At 38.5% G+C, this 15220-nt stretch overlaps 1 protein-coding gene across 3 annotated transcripts; it reads right to left on the bottom strand.

The window, feature by feature from the left end:
• On the bottom strand, positions 1-4949 carry LOC25488031 (U-box domain-containing protein 35). 3 transcript variants are annotated; one of them, XM_039830936.1, is made up of 11 exons: positions 4826-4943; positions 4482-4752; positions 4254-4390; positions 4015-4136; positions 3463-3683; positions 3311-3356; positions 2935-3229; positions 2746-2847; positions 1311-1739; positions 384-1157; positions 1-301 (listed from the first exon to the last, which is right to left on the bottom strand). In XM_039830936.1, exons 2-11 carry the CDS (start codon positions 4651-4653, stop codon positions 227-229), a joined length of 2373 nt encoding a protein of 790 aa, XP_039686870.1. In that variant the 5' UTR covers positions 4654-4752; positions 4826-4943; the 3' UTR covers positions 1-226. The 3 variants fall into 3 exon arrangements, with proteins under 3 accessions (XP_039686870.1, XP_039686871.1, XP_013465664.1); XM_039830937.1 differs by having other exon boundaries at positions 2935-3220; positions 4482-4949; XM_013610210.3 differs by having other exon boundaries at positions 2935-3217; positions 4482-4948.
• Positions 4950-15220: the final 10271 nt, after the last annotated feature.

The raw sequence follows: 15220 nt of genomic DNA, 5'->3' as shown, positions 1-15220 counted from the left end.
TTTCAAAATTAAAGGTTGGTCAATGCAACGCTGGGTCTAAATCTATCTAGTATGTATTAATTACAAGAAAGCTTGTGTTACAAACTGAAGAAAATCCAAATCCCTAACATATTAATTTACATAACAATACAAAAATTTCCAATTACCATTGGCTAGTTCTGTGTCCTCTCTTTTCTAATTTAAGTTATAGAGTGTAGGTCAACTTGTCTATTTGATTAATACACACTTAAGAATTTTCTTCTTCTGGTGGTGGACTTATTGAGCTTCCTGAATTTACAATCTGTGGGTCACTCATCACGTCCTGCAAAACCAATCATCTCAAAAGTTTATATAATTGATTTTTCAAGCAGTTCAATTAAATATAATAAAGAAATCAAAGAAACCTGCGTCATAGAAGCTTCACTGTGGTTGGGGGAAGGTTCATTACTGCTACTACATGTAATGCCTCCTCCTAGAAAGATGGGACCCATATTATCTTCAGCAAACTCTGTGAGTTTAACAAGCTCAGGCAACACTTCCTTGGCTAGGTCTGGCCGATCTTTTCGTCTAAGTTGTGCACAGTTGACAGCTATATTGGCCAGGGAGATTGCTTGTTGAAGGGGCCATTCAGAGAGCGATGGGTCAAGCATTTCCTGAAATGTGCCATTCTCAATAGACTGTTCAGCATGGTGAGCCAATCCCATTGGATGTCTGCCAGTCAATAACTGTAGAAATATGATCCCTAAAGAATAAACATCCGACTTCACACCAAGCATTCCTGTTTGCTGATACTCGGGATCAATATAACAGAATGTTCCCGCTGCTGATGTCATGCAACATTGTGTTACATTTTCAGCCACCACAGGGACCAGCCTTGCCAAACCAACATCACTTATCTTACATACATAATTCCTGTCCAGCAAAATGTTTCCGGGTTTCAAATCACGATGCACCAAAGGTTCAGGCTTCGTCTGATGTAGGAATAGCAAACCTGTTGCTATCTCTGCAGCAATCCGGAACCTAAGCTGCCAACACAGAACCCTATCATTTTTTTTTCGAGTCAGACAATCTTCTAAGCTTCCATTCGCCATATATTCATAAACCAATATGCCATACTCTGGACACGCTCCTAAAAGAAGCACCAAGTTTGGGTGACGAATACAACTTAGTATGTCAACCTGTGGGAGGATACTATCTATTAGAATACTCAACAGAATGATTGAAGGAAATTAACATGTCATGCTCAACTTATCATGCTAGTGTCAAACAAACTAATACAAAATTAAGTAGTATACACTTCAATTACTGATGTACATGCACTTGTTGATCACCTCTTGTTGAAATTGTGATTTCCCTTGAGCCGCATCTGGACGCAAAACCTTGACGGCCACTGAAGTATGATCAAGGTAACATTTATAAACAGGTCCATAACCACCTTCCCCAATTTTTTGTTTTTCAGAAAACATGTTTGTGGCTGCTTCAATCTCCTCAATATTGTATCTTCTGTATCTTAGATCAGTTTGGGCTAAATTATCCAATAGCTTTCTCAATTCCTCTGTTTCTTTAAGAGATTTAACTTCAACACCTGATCTTTTATTTAATTCCACATTTGCGATTTTTCTAGCTGCTTCAGCTGTTTCCATAGCTGCCTTACTTCTTGCTTTCTCTCTCTCAGCAATTGCCAGCGCAGCTTCTTGGGCCAGTCGTGCCTCTTCTAATTTCTTTTCTTCCTCAATTTTCCAGTGGCTCATCTCCATTAACTATAAATGTAGCAAACAAAAGAGTAGTGTTATCGGTTACAATCACAACAGTTGTGAATTCAGACTCAAATTTCACACCAATACAAACTATATGATGTGTGGAGCAAGTATCAATGGCAACTAATAACCAAATGTAAATAAACCACAAGCAACAACAATAATATAGACCTAGTCTATAAACTAAGTGCATAGCAAAACCACAATCCAACCAAAGAATAAAAGATAAAGAGAGTAAAGAAAAGATAACAACACTAAAAAATGTTCACCCAGTTCGGTCCAACTTGACCTACTCTGGAGGAGAGATTGATCTCTCCAATCCACTATCAATGAGTTCTTACAAAGAGATACAAATAGGTTACAAGAAATTAGCTTCAACAAGCTCACAAAGAACAACTCTAATTTCTACCCATTTTCCCAATCTCACCAATGAATAAGACACTCATGATTTTCACTCTCCCAAGGTGTTTACAATTGTTTCCTAACCCTAGAATCTAACCCCCAAAAGAGAACCAACCCTTAGCCTTTGATTTCACTAAGGATCTTCTCTTTGGTTTCACATGACTCACCCAAGTTGCTCACAAATGACTCTCCACTCATGTGTTTCCAAACCCCATGAATCTTCCCCAAAAGGCACCAACCCTTTCCCAAGAGCTCCCTCTTTTGGTTCTCCAAGATTCACATCTTGAAGCTTTGAACCTCACCCAAAGACTCTCAACCTTTAGTATCTAAAACCCTAAAAGTTCCCTCATTTGGTTTCCATGAGATTCACCAAGCTTACCCAACAAATGGGTCATGGAGTGCTTACATAGTGTTCAGATCCGAACAAAATCGTGTCACATTTGCCCAAAATCGTGTCACAATTGGACACCCTGAAAATCATGCTCACTGCCTAGAAAATCGTGACACGGTTGCCAAATCGTGTCACGTTTCTTCACTTTCTCAAAATCCATTTTTCAGTCACCTCTCAACAACAATTAGTAACATGTCTATTATAAATAATACATACCTTGTGTTGTGCTGCAAGTGCTTCTCTGCACGCAGTATTGTACATGTCCATCGTTTGTTTTAACTCAAGCTGCAGCCTCCGCATATCAGCTTCTGTTTCATCCTAAGTGGTTTAGCAAAAGGAAGTGGATACAATTAGTGGTCGGGTACTACTTGTTTCTACATGTTAATTCGAAAGTGCAATGCTCACCATGTTTGAATATGAACATGATGTCCTACTGCTATCCAGCGAAAAAGAGGTATCTGGTGAACTGGGTTCAGTGAACTTGATTCCCAATCGGTGGGATCCAGAGCTACGGTCTGTACTGGTAGAAATTCGTGAAGTTCGACCAGAGTCCATGTAGTCGTAAATAGAGGATGAACAAGCACTGCTTGGCCTCCCAGAGCTTACGAATGATATGTCTGTATCTGAATCTGTGAAGTCTACACATAACATTCCACTCGTGCCTCTGGCTCTTCTTCCAAATGGAGACCTGCTGGAAAGACTTACTTCATATATATACAATACAACCATTAAGAACAGAAAGTACACTTCCCCAAACCCACCCCCAAGCAAAAAGACTTACTTCATAGATTCGTCCTGCCAGCTGTTAGGTTTCATCGACGTCCTGTCTGTCGCATACATACATATATATTGTGATCAAAACATGATTATTATTAATCTAGAACTGCAATAAGTAAATAGCTTAGTTCTTTTAATTTACATAAGCAAACAAACCTCTCATATTCATACGTCTAGAGCATATCTGCTGTGCAGTTTGATTTACATCCTCACTAGTTAGATTGTTATGTATATGGTTGAGAAGAGGAGAGGTATGTGGTGCTGCACGAGAAGCATTCCGAACTGAAGAGATTTTCCCCTTAGATATGACATAAACAGTACAGAAGTCTGGTGCCCCCTTTGATATGCCGCTTGGTGTATTTGATGACTTAAAGGATCTGCACAAAAAAAAAGCCACTCGAGTTTAAGAAGAAATATGTCTTGTTTGGATAAATAGCAAAAACTCTTACCAAAAAAAGCACCTATGCATAAGTTATTTCAAACAAAAAATAAGATACAGTCAAATTGTTTTCATATAAGCTGTCACTGAGAGCTTAGAAATATGACATAAGTTATTTCCACATGTTCTGCCAAATGGACCCAAAATTTGCAATTAACATACTGCACAGCATTGCTATTCTCTATAGATTTGGTGCAATCTTAAAACAATTACTAATTGGTAGATGTATAGGATTGGATATTATTTAGAAATAGAGCAATGTGAGTCACCTAATAAATCCATGCCTTGATGGTGCACCAACGATCAAGTTCTCAATTGCAGCATAAGAGACATATTCAGTTATTGCTTTGACAACATCAGTGTCTTCAAGTAGGACATCAAGGCATTGTATCTAACAAAATATATAAGCAATCAATTAATTAATCAATGAATGACAATGTATGTTGTTGACAAAATAGTTGTACATAATATGAATTAATCAAGGGATTGATGAGAGCTACATACATACATCTTTGCGTCTACAATAGCAATGGAAAGTAACAAAGAGATCCTTGGCAACATTATCAATTAGGTGTCTCTGTGGAGATGATGCAGCTGAAGAAGTACTGTTGGCAGCGTTACATACAATCGCGCCCTCGCTACCTCCTGCAATTTGGGGAAAATGCATTCTTCTTAAAATTATAAATAAATGAAGAAAAAAAAAAGATTAAAAATGAATGAATGAATGAATTATTACTGGAAGAAAGAGCATGAGAAACATGGATAAGAATAACGGTTTGGCCTCTGGTGAGAAGAGTATCAGCAGCCCATCTAATAGCATTTTGGCTTCCTTTATCTTTGTCAATAGCCACCGCTATCAATCCATTTCCTCCTCCTCCTCCTCCTCCCTTTCTAGTCCCTTTCCACATTTCTTTTTCTTTTTCTTTTTCTTTTCTTCCAATACAACATCTATCTCAGGAAGGAAGGACATCACCTACGCCACAACCCTCTGTTTTTCTTCTACAATCCTATTAATTATTTAATTAATTAACTAAAAAATTGTTATTAAACGAATGTTGAAATCAGTTTATAGAAACTTACCCCTAATTTATGGGTAATCAATCAATTTTTTCTTTTCTTGTCCTATATTCATTCGTTAAAGGGCAACACAAAACAAGCATAACTAACACCACAAAAAATATTGTTTTCTACTCCTTCTCTTTCTTAGTGGATAAACCGCCGTCAACCAAATATTCATAATTCAGATATAATATTCGCTCCGTCTTATTTATAAGAAAATTTTCAAACAAATATTTAGTTCTATTTATAAGAAAAAGTCACTATTGTTTAAAAGATTTTTTTAGCCCCTCATTTAATATTGGTCTTTTCAATATTAGTAGGTATATTTAATACTTTATAAATTTTTATGAAGATATATTTGTAACAACATTCAAAAAATTAGAGCAACTAATGATTGTTTTGGTTTTGATGATTTTTGGTTTCTTTTCTTATATAAAGGATCAGAGGGAGTAATAATTTTTTTTTTGGAGAGAAATAAATAAATATCTATAATAATCCACTTTTTACCAAAAAAATAAAATAAAAAATAATCCACTTGGTTGGCTCGGTGGTATAGGCTTGATAATGGAAATACTTCTCCTTAATGTTTTAGGTTTGATTCTCTCCGGACCTAATTTAAGTGGGTTAATTTAGTTTCTTCAAAAAAAATATCTATAATATTTTCAATATTTTAATAGATTTTTGATCTAGAACTTTACCAGCCATAGATGGTGATTATTAAATCCTATAATATTTTATATTTTGTTGGTGTTAGGCGTTAGCCCTCCCTTCGGTAAAAAGAGTCATTAATAATCCGAAGTTTTATTGAAGGTAATTAAAATCTAACAATGAATTGTTCCATCCAAAAATAAAACACAAATTCTCATGAAAAATTCTTTATTTGGTGAAACTTATTCAATTGCTTACTAAATCCTATAATATGATATATGCTCTTAACTCCAAAATTTATTTTGAAACAAAACCACCATATGCCCACGGACGCATTTTTTTTTTTTATATATATAAAAAATGCAAAAAAAAAAACACATTCTTTAAATTGTTAGGTGTTTATTTAGCTCAAAAAGTTTCTCAAAGAAACTTTCATGGGATGGATGCTTTTCTCAATTCTGTATAGCATTAACCCTTGCTCCAAAATCTTACTTAAGAGCACTTGTAGAAGAATGAGAAAATTTTGCTTAGAAATATATAAATTATCTCGTGAATGTATATCGTTCAAGGTTAAGATTTTGTGAATTAAAATGAGAAGAATATGAAATGGGGTGGAGTAAAATTTTGAAAGAAAGAAGAAAAGGGAAAGAGTAAAATGGAAAGGTAGAAGAAATGAGAGTGGTTCTTGGTCTTTTTATTTTGTGTTAACCATCTCTCAAGGTAACATGAGAGGTTCAACAGGGGGGTGCGGGGTCCAGCCAGGGTCGCAGATATTGGGGGGATAGGGGAGATTGGAGTGTGGTTCGGTCTCGGAAGCGGAAAGCGACGCAACCGGAAGCTGGAAGACGGGACAAGTCACGCATTTCAGAGCGACAGGGAGGAACGGGTCAGATTAGGGCTAGGGATAGGCGCGGTTTTGATGTTCCAGATACTTCTTCTCGGTTCAGAACTCGTCAGGATGGCTGGCAACAGACAAGTAGGGTTTCCAAAGTTCTTGGAAGCATTGTGAGACGAGAGGGAAGGCGTGCTACTGATGCTGTTGGGGGGCATCAGTCGACAAGAGTGCAGAGGGTAAAGGCAGCAAGGTTTCTTTTTATTTTACCAACTTCCCGGACGGATTCTCTGTCCCTCAGCTTCGTCAATTTTTCGAGGTTTGTGGTATTTTACATGATGTTTACATTGCTCGGAAACGGAATTTTAGAGGACAATTATATGGATTTCTTCGTTTCTTGAATGTTAGAAATATTGATAAGTTAGCATTGGCTTTGAATAATGTGTGGATTGGCCAATGTCGGATATGGGCGCGGGAGGCGCGTTTTGACCGGTTTATTACGGATCCAGTGAATGTTAATTTGGAAGGAAGGAAGGAGGGTAGAGGCAGTTGGGAAGGTTAGGGCAGCAGTGAGGGTGAAGAATGATAGCATTAAAAATGTGAGAGTGTTGAAACCGGTGGAGGTGTCGAGGGCTCAGGGAGATAAAAACTTTACAGTGGGGAATGTGGAGGTTATGTTAGAAAACAAGGAGAGGAAGAAGAAGGTGAGGAGGGTGGAGGAGGGTATCAAGGCTGTGGGTGGGATGCCGAAGGAAGTGGGAGTAGCAGGTGTGGCGGGTGAGGGTGTGGTGGAAGGGAAGGCTGTCGTAAAAGAGTTATCAAGGATGCAAGAGGAGGTGCGGCTGCCTGCTTTAGCTGTTACAGCAGCTCCTACATCACTTCATGTTAAAAAATCTTGTTTTGTACCAATTTATAAATCTAAACTTGAGGACCGCAATTGGGCTAATTCCGGTATGGTAGCAACCGTGTTCGAAGGTGAATCCACCTTGTCACTACAACAAAGAATTGAGGATGCAGGATTTGTGTCAATAAATGTTACGCCAATGGGAGGTGATAGAGTCTTTTTGCACACTACCAACGGCGAGGATATTTGGCAAGTGTTCAATGGTGCAGTTCATTTTTTTGGTATGATATTTAATAACATCCATAGATGGTCAGTGACAGACATCAAGTATGAACGTGGGGCTTGGTTACGTGTTTATGGTGTTCCCGCCCATGCTTGGAATGAGGATTTTTTTCGACTTTGTGTTATGGATTCGGGCAGATTTATTTGTACGGATGAATGTACGGTGGATAAGGCACGGATGGATTTCGCACGTATTCTTATTTCTACGCGTAATATAGACATTGTGAACAAGACTTCTGAATTCTCTATCGATGGTTGTATGTTTGTTATCAAGTTGGTGGAGGAGTGGGGGTGTAATTTGGGGGAGGATGCCTTTTTGAGGGAGGATGAATCTGAAAATGTGCCGGAAACGTCACCGCAATTCAACGATGTTAATGGTATAGACGAGGTTCAAGGGGAGTGGGAGTTAGATGATCTAGTGAATGATCTGCACAAAGAGTGGTCTCAACATATTGATAACAAGGAAGGTAAACAATTGATTGTGGAAGATGTATCGAAGGCAGCAACTTGTACACAGAAGGCAGCAACTTTTGAACAGCAGCATGTAACTCCTACACCAGTTTTAGAACCGCTTCTCAGTCTTGCTGCTCCTCAAGATGACCACACGAAGCTTTGCAGCGAGGTGCAGCCTTCAGCAGGGTCTTTACGGCCTAATACCAAGGGACCTTGGAGTCTTGATTGGTTGTCAAATGTTCCCATTAAAGAAGGCGGCACACTGTTTACAGCAGCACCATCAGCAGCAGCCGAACAGAATTCTTTGGTGAATGTAGTGCATGAGCAAGCGATTAATAATACTACTAATAAAACATCCAGTAAGCATTCTGTGGGGTTCTTGAAACGTATTGCTCGTATGCCATCAATCGACAGAAAAGAAATTTTAAAGATAATTAAGCATCAAGAGCGGAAACGAAACACAAGAAAATCTCCCAATAATTCTAAAGCAGATGCAATTTCTACTTCGAATTCTTCTAAGAATTCATCACCTACAGTTTCTAACGATTGGAAAAATTGGGTGTTGGCTCACGGTAAGGAAGCAGAGGTTGCTAAAGATGTTAAGGAGATCGGTAAAGTGATTGGGGTGAAATTCAGAGGTGATTCTAATAATAGTTTTAATCTATTGTCGAGAGCGGGAAGAAAAGAATTGAGGGCAGCAGGGGTGGGTGCTGTAGATAGTGAGGAAGTTGGATGTTCTTCGGGTGATGGGGAGGGGTGTTGAGGGCGTAGGTGTGGCGAGAGGTGGGGGAGGATGGTGGTTTTAATGAAGATTATTTCTTATAATGCGAGGGGGTTAGGAGGTGGTGAGAAGAGGGTGGAGATTCGTCGTTTAGTCCAAGAAAAGAATCCTTTTGTGGTGTGTATTCAGGAAACTAAGTTGAGAATGGTAGATGATTTTTTGATCAAATCAATTTGGGGTGATGATTCTGGTGGTTATTCTTATCAATCTTCCGTTGGAGCGTCTGGTGGCTTGATTACTATGTGGGATAAATCTCTTATTGATGTTCGGTCCTCTATGAGTTTTGCTCACGTCCTTGTTATTATTGGCAAAGTCATTCTCACAGGGGAGGATATTGTTGTTTTTAATGTGTATGCGCCTTGCGATAATGTTGTCAGAAAAGATTTATGGGAGCGGTTGGTACCTATTATTATTAGTAAATTTGATTCTTGTGTTTGTGTGTGTGGGGACTTTAATTCCATTAGAAGTGCTAATGAAAGAAAAGGTCGTGGCACAATTTTCAACCAGGTTGAAGCGGATGTGTTTAATAAATTCATTGCGGACAGCATGCTAGTTGATTTGCCAATTTGTGGTCGGTTATTTACTTGGTACCGCGGTGACGGAGTTTCGATGAGTAGATTGGATCGTTTTTTGTTGTCTGATAAGTGGTGTGACGTGTGGCCAAATTGTATTCAGGTAGCTTATCAACGTGGTCTCTCCGATCACGTTCCTTTGATTTTACATGCGGATGATGCTAATTGGGGACCTCGGCCTTTGAGGATGCTTAAATGTTGGTCGGATTATCCGGGTTATTCGAACTTTGTCCGTGAAAAGTGGAGATCTTTTGACTTGCAAGGGTGGGGCGACTTTGTGTTGCGTCAGAAGTTAAAATTGTTAAAGAATAGTCTAAAGGAGTGGCACCAACAACATTCTCAGAACATGGAAGGTAAGATAACGGAGGTAAAAAAACGAATTTCTTATCTGGATTCGAAGGGTGAGACCTCCGCGCTCATTGAGGATGAGATGAAGGAGCTTCATGACTTATCGGCCAATTTACACTCAATGGCTCACATAAATAATAGCATTAATTGGCAGAAGGCTCGGATGCAATGGTTACAAGAAGGCGACGCGAATTCTAAATTCTTTCATGGTGTTATGTCTTATCGTCGCCGACGTAATGCTATCAATATGGTGAATGTTGATGGGGTTAGTATTGAAGGCGTGCCACAGATCAGAGCGGCTGTCTTTGCTCATTTTTCTAGTCACTTTAAATCCTTGAGAATTGATCGGCCTAGTGTGGAGGGACTTCATTTTCAAAAATTATCTTTTCGCGAAGGAGGTCAGCTAACTAAACCTTTTTCGGTAGAAGAAGTAAAACAAGCGGTGTGGGACTGTGATAGTTACAAAAGTCCGGGACCGGATGGCATTCATTTTGGATTCATCAAAGACTTCGGGGACCTGATTAAGGATGACTTCATGAGGTTTATGGTGGAATTTCATCGTAATGGGAAATTGTCAAAAGGCGTCAACTCCACTTTTATAGCTTTGATTCCTAAGGTGGTAAGCCCGCAAAGGCTTAATGATTTCCGTCCCATTTCTCTGGTGGGGAGTATGTACAAGGTTCTAGCGAAGGTATTAGCTAATAGACTTCGTGCAATTATGGGAAGTGTGGTTTCCAATGCTCAATCAGCGTTTGTTAAAGGGAAGCAAATTTTAGATGGTATTTTGATTGCTAATGAAGTAGTGGATGAGGCAAGGCGTATGAAAAAGGAGCTTTTGTTGTTTAAGGTTGATTTCGAAAAGGCTTATGATTCGGTCGACTTAAATTATCTTGATTCCGTGATGACTCAAATGAACTTTCCAACCCTTTGGAGGAAGTGGATTTCAGAGTGTGTGGGAACGGCGAAGGCTTCAGTCCTTGTTAATGGTAGTCCAACTGAGGAGTTTCATATAGAGAGAGGCCTTCGTCAAGGGGATCCTCTATCACCTTTCTTATTTCTGCTCGCGGCCGAAGGGTTCAATGTGTTGATGAATTCTATGGTGGGGGCGGACATGTTCAAGGGGTATGGGGTTGGCCGTGATGGTGAGGTACGGTTGACTCACCTCCAGTTTGCTGATGATACTCTCATAATTGGTGAGAAGAGTTGGTTGAATGTCCGATCTATGCGGGCGGTGTTGCTTTTGTTTGAGAAGATTTCGGGATTAAAGGTGAATTTCAATAAGAGTATGCTGACTGGTGTTAATATACCAGCTACTTGGTTGGTGGAAGCGGCTTTGGTCTTGAACTGCAGAAAGGGGACTCTTCCTTTCGTTTACTTGGGTTTACCTATTGGTGGGGATTCCAGAAAGTTGAGCTTTTGGAAACCGGTTGTTGACTGTATTAAAGCTCGCCTGTCCTTATGGAATAACAAGTTTTTGTCTTTTGGTGGTCGCCTGATATTGTTGAAATCTGTCCTGTCTTCGCTCCCGGTTTACTTTCTTTCCTTCTTCAAGGCCCCCGCAGGTATAATCTCTTCTATAGAATCTATTTTTAAAAACTTTTTCTCGGGGGGTGGTGAGGAAAATAGGAAAATAAATTGGATAAATTGGGACTCTATTTGTAGTCCAAAGGAGGTTGGAGGGTTGGGGGTGAGGAGGATGGGAGCTTTTAATTTATCATTATTAGGAAAGTGGTGTTGGAGGATGTTGGTGGATAAGGAGGGATTATGGTATAGAGTTTTAAAAGCCCGTTATGGTGAGATTGGGGGGAGGTTACAAGAGGGTGGGAGACAGGGGTCTTTGTGGTGGAAGATGTTGTGTCATATTCGTGATGGGGTGGGTGAGGGAGTGGGGAATTGGTTTGACGAGAACATTCGTCGAGTTGTCGGTGATGGTAATAATACTTTCTTCTGGTATGATAGTTGGGTTGGGGAAATGCCTTTGTGTACCAAATTTCCTCGGCTTTTTGATCTGGCAGTGAATAAGGAGTGTTCGGTGGGGGAGATGGCGACTTTAGGGTGGGCGGAAGGTGCGAGGGCTTGGGTGTGGAGACGGGGGCTGTTAGCGTGGGAGGAGGACAGTGTTAGGGAATGCACATTGTTATTACATAACGTTGTTTTGCAGGTGAATGTCCCTGACAAATGGAGTTGGCTCCTGGATCCGATTAATGGTTATTCTGTTCGGGAATCTTATCGACATATAACAACCTCCGGAGAGTACGTGGATCAATCTGTTGTTGATGATGTTTGGCATAGATACATTCCACAAAAGTGTCCCTGTTTGTGTGGCGTCTTCTTCGAAACCGTTTACCAACTAAAGATAATCTGATGCGGCGACGGATTATCCTTGCAAATGTCGTCGACTGTGTTTATGGGTGTGGTAAGTTGGAATCTGCTACTCACCTCTTTTTAGACTGCAGAATTCCTACTATGGTCTGGTTACAGGTTTAAAATTGGATAGGCATATCTACCGTATCTCCTAGCCAAATGCGTGAACATTTTACACAATTTACTTTAATGGCTGGTATGCCTAGAAGCTCTCATTCTGTTTTCAAAGTAATTTGGTTTGCTTATGTATGGGTGATTTGGAAGGATCGCAACAACCGTGTCTTTAACAATACAGGTTCAAATCATTCAGTTTTATTTGAGAAGGTTAAGTTGAATTCCTTCTTGTGGCTCAAGGCTAAGTGCCCGTCCCTAAATTTTGGTTATCATGATTGGTGGCAACACCCACTTCCATGTTTAGGTGTTCACATGTAATTTTCTTTCCTGGTGATGCCTCTTCTTTCTAGGCATCGTCATTTGTAAACTTTTGATCGTGGTCTCTCTCTAGCACACCTTGTGCGGGGATTGGCGGCGTGGTTGTTTATATATATATCATTTTGGTTTGTGCAAAAAAAAAAGGTAACATATTTTTGTTTTGAGAAATTGGTTAAGGAATTATAAAAGGAAATATTGTCTTGGAAATTATGGATTCTACTTTTTGAAAGTTAAAAAAGTGTTATTTTCAATACAAAATTTGACTTTTCTTTCTACTTTTAGTTCCTTAACTAGTGCCCCAGAAACATTGGTTAACAAGATCCGTTTTGTATTTTTATCTTCCGCAACCATGGTTATGTATTTGTTTCCTGTTATTATGTATTTGTTTCCTGTTATTAGGGTCATCTATATCAATTACGGAACGAGAAATGATAAACAAACACAAATTATTTGACACAAATACAACACATACAACACCATGGGTAGTATTGACATTTCAACATTAAAACAGGGGCAATTTTGTCAAAACACAACCTACCCTTTTCTTTCTCTTCTCTGCGCATCCTCGTCTCTCTCTTCTCTCACACCACTGACCGCCTGTTATCTCTTTCCTTCACCGTCTGTTTCAGATCCTTCTCCTCCTTTCGTTTTTCTCTCGCCACACCAGCTGTTCTAACATCCTTCGTCGTCTTTGTTCTCTCCACTCACTGCCCGTTCTAGATTCTCCGCCCTCAATCCTTCCTTCGCCGCCCCCTTCTTCTCTCCTCTCCGGCGTGTCATCACCTTCACCGGTCCTTCACCCATCACCAAGGTCGTCAACATAATCTTCATCAACGATGTGTGGTGATCGAAATGGGTCAATTTATTCTGGCTGCCATCGTTGAAAAGTGTCCAGGGAAGGGAAGTTGAACATTGTACGAGGAATGGAAGGGAATGAAAGAAGAATTGTTACAACCGTGTACATGGAACAGGGAAGGGAAAGAAAGGGAAAAGAAGAAAAAAAAATGTATTCAGCAACGTATAGTACAGTAAAATACATGTATGGTGTCATTTATGTGTCACATTTTTTGTGTTCATTTATCATTTATGTTGCGGAACTATACTTAATATATTTTTTGTTTCCTGGTTATATTCTATTAAATTATAAGTCTATGCAATTTTAATTTTGACAGAGTTGTAACTTTTTTGTAAAAAAAAATGAAGATAGGGTTTTAAGTTTATACTATAATTTGACGAAAATATATTAGACAATGGTTTTGAAGATTTCGGAAAATTTAAATGTTCTAAACCTTTTATTTTACTATTGGGTTGGGTTGGAGTTTATTGAAATTGGAATGTATTTTAGCTGATAGTTGTTTTTGTCAAATTTGTTGCAAAATATATTAATATTATTTTAAAAATAATTTTTGAAGCAATATAATCTGTTATGGACAAATCCCATACTCAAACGTGGACTAAACGTCCACCGCACCAGGCACGGTGCCTAAAGGAACACGTAAATATCAGTGCACTGTATTCTATTCGAGCACGCCTCCGCGCAACAATCATCCTACATGTGTCCTCTAACTGCTCTCTAATCACACGCCACATATCTCAGAGACAGTTATTCTCACGCGTGCTTATACAAGGGTGACTTAGCTTCACCTTCAAGGTATGATTCAATTTTCACCACACTTTTTACACACTCTTTCTCAGTTTCATTACTGACTTGAGCGTTGGAGTGCTAACGTGCCTGCATGCACCTTTCGTTCCACCAGGAAGACTCATCGCCAATGTACCGGAGCACTTTCCGCCATTGTTGCCACTCATCCATCCTCATTGGACAAATCATAATCCATTTATGATAAGTTGAAATAATCATCTAAAATGAAAATGAGATATTTAGTTTTAAATAAAATAAAAATGATGCATCTAAAAAAATACAATTAAAAGGATAATTTGGTCATTATATATTCAAAATCAATTAACATCAAATCATGATAATCATTTTTAACGGAGTGTATCCAAACATAAATCAATTCACATCGAACTCATTTTTAATCAAAATCAATTCTCTCAAACTCAATTATATCAAAATCAATTCTGATCGTCGTCAAACCAAACACATACATGGCAATGCGGAGTTCGGTCATGAGATAAGTATGACTTAATTCAGAATTATTTATTCAATAATTGAATTCGGATTTTCTCAAAAGATTTATTTTTTAATGAAACTTATTAATCACTTAAATTCAATTGCTTAGTGAGGTCGATGGTTTTATAGAGAATGTTGGTAATTATATATGTCATTACATTTAAATTTGACATTTAATATAACCAATCCTTAGTTACCCAATAGGGACTAAAACTAAAAGAAATGTCCTTGCGAAGAGGTTATGTGGAGTTTTCTTTCTAATATAACCAATCCTTAGTTACCCAATATAGGGACTAAAACGGAAAGAAATGTCCTTGCAAAGAGGTTGCTATGTGGAGTTTTCTTTCTTCTTACGTTACTAATGTTGACTTTCCCCTCCACCTTTATTCCTCCCATAGCTGTGATCCAATCAAATCTTGCACTAATAATACTTTTAATTAGCCAAAGAATTAGACTTTAATTATTTTTATTGATTTAATATTTTTTACACAATAAATCAATTATTTAATTTTTTTTAAAGACAATTATATATAGAGAGATGAGAAAGGACATAACTTGATTTACTAAACCTAATTAAATTACTAACAAAAGTAATAGTACAAATGTGGGGTTGAAAAATCACTGCAAATACCTATGCTATGTATTAACAAGAAAAAGATGTAGAAAAAATTAATTCAAGGTTAAATTAATTGCATATATTGGATTGGATTGATGTTAATGAGGAAA

The sequence above is a fragment of the Medicago truncatula genome, chromosome 2, assembly GCF_003473485.1.
Source record: "Medicago truncatula cultivar Jemalong A17 chromosome 2, MtrunA17r5.0-ANR, whole genome shotgun sequence".
Lineage (NCBI taxonomy): Eukaryota > Viridiplantae > Streptophyta > Magnoliopsida > Fabales > Fabaceae > Medicago > Medicago truncatula.
Note: the sequence above shows the minus strand (reverse complement) of the source record. Positions and strands in the feature narration are given on the sequence as shown.